Source organism: Gigantopelta aegis, chromosome 9, assembly GCF_016097555.1.
Source record: "Gigantopelta aegis isolate Gae_Host chromosome 9, Gae_host_genome, whole genome shotgun sequence".
Taxonomy (NCBI): Eukaryota; Metazoa; Mollusca; class Gastropoda; order Neomphalida; family Peltospiridae; genus Gigantopelta; species Gigantopelta aegis.
The window spans coordinates 26,240,784-26,246,783 of record NC_054707.1 but is presented as its reverse complement, the minus strand read 5'-3'; the positions used below and the strand labels follow the sequence as shown (position 1 = coordinate 26,246,783).

The 6,000-nt window shown below is 35.2% G+C and overlaps 1 protein-coding gene across 1 annotated transcript in view; it reads left to right on the top strand.

Moving 5' to 3' along the window:
* Positions 1 to 1,291: 1,291 nt before the first annotated feature.
* Positions 1,292 to 6,000, top strand: part of LOC121380863 (myomodulin neuropeptides-like) — a 151,161-nt gene continuing 146,452 nt past the window's right edge. Inside the window, exon 1 of the mRNA XM_041509865.1 lies at positions 1,292 to 1,322. Within this exon, the coding sequence (XP_041365799.1) occupies positions 1,307 to 1,322 (16 nt within the window). The 5' untranslated portion in view covers positions 1,292 to 1,306. The remainder of the gene's footprint in view (positions 1,323 to 6,000) is intronic.

Here is a 6,000-nt window from a genome sequence, read left to right as displayed (position 1 = left end):
AGATGTCTAAGAACTAAACACTTCCCCCCCCCCCCCCCCCCCCCCCATTGTCTGCAGCCCATCTCAGATTATCACCAACAGACTGGTCATCGTGTAGCGTAAACAATTAATTCTAGCTACCTGCTATTTCTTTGTAAGCCAAAACATCCAGCCAGAGATAGTTTAAATAAAACACCATCGTTGGATGTAAACACTTAGAGCTAGCATGTGTCATTAGCGTGTCATGCGGTCTGGCACCTAGGATTCAATCTCTCAGATAGTTTACAGCCCACCACAATCCACTGTTGTAAGCTAACGTGTTATGTCTGTCAGCTATGGGTGGTACTACAAAATTCTAGAGAGACAGAATAAGGTAGTGCTGAAAACATGGTTTTGGCTTTTTGTGGAAATGGACATACAAAATAATTGGTTTGGGTTCTGATGTATAAAAGCACAAATAAATGATTGATTTGAATGAGATATTGTGAAATGATAGTACACATTTCCATGATGCTGACAAGGTAATTAACTCATTTTTGTATAATTCACCATATAATGGGTTCTGACACTAACCCCTCGATATATATATATATATATCGAGGGGTTTGGGTTCTGATGTATAAAAGCACAAATAAATGATTGATTTGAATGAGATATTGTGAAATGATAGTACACATTTCCATGATGCTGACAAGGTAATTAACTCATTTTTGTATAATTCACCATATAATGGGTTCTGACACTAACCCCTCGATATATATATATATATATATATATATATATATATATATATATATATATATATACACAATACAATGGAGGCTGCTGATTAAAATATACATGCATATAATTATATCCATCTATCTATCTATCTTTATATATATATATATATATATATATATATATATATATATATATATATATATATATATATATATATATATATATATATACAACCTTATATATATATATATATATATCATACACAAAAGCTAAAATATATTTGTTGAATAAATCTATGACAAAGGCGTGTCTTTTAATACACTATTAATGACATTAAGAAACGTACATAGTTTCTCTATAATAGATAATTGTTTTGTGTTAAAGAGCTTGTGTAATTTGAAAGTGTTTGGTCTGTTGAAGTAATATTTATTTAGGTAGGTTGATCTTTCGTTAGTAAAGTGTGGACATTGAAATAGATAATGAAATTCATCACCAATTATGATTTTGCAAAGAGGGCAAATTCTATTTTTTTCGTTCAATAGTTTGCCATCTGCCAGTTTCAACTGGAAGATAGTGATTGCTGGTTCTTAATCGACTGTAAATAATGCGTATTTTTTCAGGTAAGTAAAGAAGGTAACTTACGAAGTCTGTTTTTCTTAAACGCGGGTGTTTAAGCATTGTAAATACCTATAGCTACACAAGTGTAGGGCAAACACAAGTTCGTAAATTCGGCCTAATCAGTTTATCGGCTGCTATTAATTTCTTTAATTAAATAGATTTATAATAATCTTCTAATCGAAAAGGAATATTTACCCGAGTATCAGAAAAAACATCTACAAATGGACGAGTGCCAGAAATATTTTTTTAGTTTAAGCATACATTTTACTATAATTATTATAAAATTCACTGCATTTTATTCGTGTACCGTGACGTCAAGACCCTGCTCAAAGCTGTTAAATCTAGCAGTAATACATGCAGTGTTACATATTACGTGACGTCAAGTACTCTCTTTGATTATGGAATGACGTAATGGACAGGTAGCAACGACCGGCTATCGCTTAACCGATGAGATCAATTAACCAATTGAAAAGGGCGCATTACCGGCTAGGGTTCGTGTGCTAGACGGTTTCTGGCACCTTTCTACTGGTTCACTGAGATAGAACATTTCATCTAAATGTACTTCAAAAAGGGAATCGATCTATCATTAATACATATATCATTTACACAGTTACCAACACTTAGGCCTACAAAGTTACCAAGATATTTCACTTACAAAGTTATGAAATTTTAAAATCAAAATTTATATTTTACCATGCCAATCTTTCCTAGATAGGAAACTAATTTTAAATATGGCGGTTCTCTTTGTTAGCTGCTGCTACCAGTATAATGTTAGATATTATAAGCTGTTACTAGCACTAACAGTGGCCACCTTTCCGCCTCTAGGGGCAGACAGTTAACTGAATTAATGAATGAATGAATGTTTAACGACACCACTGCACGAAAAATACATCGGCTATTGGGTGTCAAACTATGGTAAATGCAAAACTAAAGTGATGAGCAACAGCAATATAAAAATTCAAGAGTTAAATAAAAACACAGTGTAAAGAACTGTGCAAAAAAAATGCAAATATTACATAGATAAAATTAAAATTTACAATAAAAGTCAGTATCACGTAAAAATTGTAATATAATATCTGGATGGAATCGAAATGATTCCATCACATTTCGTTGTCCCAGTATATCTTTTCGAGTTTCTGTCAAATGCTTACATTCCACCAAAGTGTGGCGTACCGTCAGAGTACACTGACAGTGCACACAGTTAACTGCTACTAGCTGTTAACAAGAGTTTACCTTTAAAGGGACACGCCCTAGTTACGGCTAGTTGTTAACCATTACGGCGTTGTTTTTCGCTATTAAACCCATTTTTTTCACAAATAAAATTGCACTTTACTTACATTTTATTATTTAGAATACACATTTCCATTCACCTGAAGTGCTTTTTGGTAATCCTGGTAATCCTGATGTTTGTAAAACCACGAAATGCATTTTTTGTATTTCTTAAAAAGCCGCGCGCACTCGAGAAAAAACCGTTAAGCAAGCGAGGTCCAATCTATTTTTAGAGGGAATCTTCCTGTGTAAACGTCACAGACTGGTATACCACGTGACCGTTATCATTTTGGTTCGGTTTGTTTTCTCGTGCACGGTTCGCGCAATCAACATCCGATTTGTTGTCGTTTGCTTGTTGTTCATTTGTGAGATTTTTCTTCACAGTTTGTGAACATTTTCAGTAACAATAAAGTTCAAACAAGTAAGTGTCTCAATACAAAACGTTACAAACCCGTAAAACCAATAGTTTTGCTAAGTCTTACGATATCTGGAGAGGGGATACAACCAGGACAGAACAGTTGGAACATGTCCAGGAGAGGTGAAAGGAACGCACCCCAAGTCTGTGCGCACTCTGTGAAATTTGTCGTGACGTCGGCATTGTTGTGCTTCGAGCGACATCTACCGGTGACATCAGAATACTAACTTTCAAAATTATTTCAAGCAATTGGGACATGGGGATTCCCATGGTATTTATCGATATAAAACCTGCTTTTTCACTCCATTTGATAAAAACGTGATATAAGTGTGTTACAGGTTTGTAGATTAACCAAATTATAATTTATTTTCGCTGGATGGAACTAGGGCGTGCGGCTTTAATAGGAAGCACGGCTAGACCAGTGGAGAAAAGGAAAGGAAAGCAATGATTGTTAACGATACACCAGTTGGTGTATTAAACAATTTTTGTTTAGGCTTCACCAACCAACGACCAACTAACCCACCGTCATGGACAGGCAGCCCAGCTGACGGGTGTGACAAGGATAGTGTGCTTGAACCTTAATTGGATATAAGAACGAAAATAAGTTGAAATGAAAATGAATGTTTAGGTTTGGTACGACCCCGACCTAATATCCACCTACCGGTATTAGACAATGTATTACTTGTCTAATAGGTGGATATTAGGCCGGAGTAACCTAACCAACAAAAATTGGGTGGGTGTAGTAAAAAACAGAATCAAGGCATATAAGGTCGTGGTCTAAAATAGGCTACACTCGCGGCGGGGTGTTACAGGTGGCCCTGCCTTAGAAAACTGACACAACCCCCATGCCCACCCAATCCTTTTTGTTTGTTTTGTTGTTGTTTTCTATCAAGTTTATTTTCTTGTAAAATATGTTCCTACTAAACTAAACGAGCAAATTTTCGAGGGTTGTCGAGTAATTTCCCCGTGTGTGCGTTCGTGGCTTTTAAATATTGCTTGATATGGAGAATAATGGTTAAAACGTTTTTAAAGTACATTTTTGGCAATGTTTAATTCATTCGTCTTGGAGGCAGGATCTGTAGCCTGTTATTTCCTTGTCATATTGTAATAGTTACTCAGTAACCAGATGGTGGATGAAGACCTTTAGCGGCTGAAAATCTAAAGAGTCATGTGCCTCGATTGTGTGGATGTTTTCGTAGTGTTAGTAGCGCAAAGATTCCAATATTCTTCCACTCCCTGTGAACATGTTGGTAGGTCTATTTTTTATTATATAAAAAAGGTGTTTTTAAAACGATAAAACCTACACAGCGAGTGGAATTTCAGACAAAATTGCCCTCGATGATATAGATTTGTGAATTCATATTAAGTGTACTCTTAATTTTAAGTTTTGCTGTAAATATATCGGGGTTTCTACCAGAGGGTAAAATGGATATGGCGCCATACCCAAATTGTTTTGCAGATTTATTTTTGTTTTAAGTTGATGTATTAGTGTATTACTGTAGAATTGTGTTAACCCTAACGCTAAACCTAAGCCATTTTCTTTCTGGGGAGCCAACCCCCGAAAGAACCCATACCCCATATCAACTGGTTGCTTTTAGCACACACATTGTAAATATCCAATTCCATAGCGCCATACGCAAAAAATCTTTCTGGCAGAAACGCTGACAATAAATCATGTAATAATTATCTTCTTTTTTCTTCTTTTTGTTTTGAGCACATTGATTTAATAATCATCGGCTATTGGATGTCAAACATTTTGGTAATTTTAACATATAGTCTTAGAGAAGAAACCCGCTACATTTTTCCATTAGTATCAAGTGATCTTTTATATGCACCATCCCACAGACAGGATAACACATACCACGTCTTTTGATATACCAGTCGTGGTGCACCGCTGTAGTTTTTAGTCCGCAAACATCGTTGACTGGTTTTTGACGTTACGTCCTATTAAAGGTATCAGTGATAGTAAACCAGTGGTGAACAGCTAGTAGCAGCTAACTGTCTGCCCCTAGAGGCGGAAAGGTGGCCTCTGTTAGTGCTAGTAACAGCTTATAATATCTAACATTATACTGGCAGTAGCAGCTAACAGGCGGATCGGGTGGCTAACTACGTCTGCTAACTAATTAAGCTTTTGGCTAAGCCGTAATAAGGAAATCACTGTTACCAATACCTGCTACTCTCTGTGAGTAATTGGCATCATGTGTCGACCTTTTGAAAACAGAAAAGTGAAGATTACATTGAATTATGATCAAGTTCACGTGAGACTAAATTCTCAATGTTTGAAAATTAAACCAAGTATTAGTGGGTGCTGCTGGCTGAACGGAATATATCAGTGAAAAACCAACGGAGATGGGAAAACAAGCGAACCTTAAAACCATGAAACAATTTCAATCTGTATTTTAACTGGCACACACCGGCACGTTTATAACAAGACATCATATGTTTTCTAGGATAACTTGCGCCCCATCCTTATTTTTATATTACAATATGCAAAACAGTGAGTTTGAATTTAAAAGTAAACAAACAATAACAATACATAAACCCTCCCAAACAACTACACGCACACACACACACACACAAACAAACACGCAACAAACACAACAGCCGGATTTGGCAATGAATTATATAAATCTTTTATAAAAATAATTGGGAATGAATGAATTTAGTTAAAGGGACATTCCTGAGTTTGCTGCATTGTAAGATGTTTCCGACTAATAAAATAGTTCTACGATTAAACTTACATATTAAATATATTTTCTTGTTTAGAATATCAGTGTCTGTTTATTCAATGTGTTTCAGGTCGTCTTTACATTTGTAAGAAGCCCAAACTGGATTTTGTCTTCAAATAATTTCGTACGTACGAAAAAAAAAATTTTTTTAGGAAATAAAATGAAATTTGACCTAGTACAAATATTAGAACGATCAGAAACACGTTTAATATATACAGCCACTAATATTTTATGTAGAAAAATATATTTGATATTAAAGTTACAGTC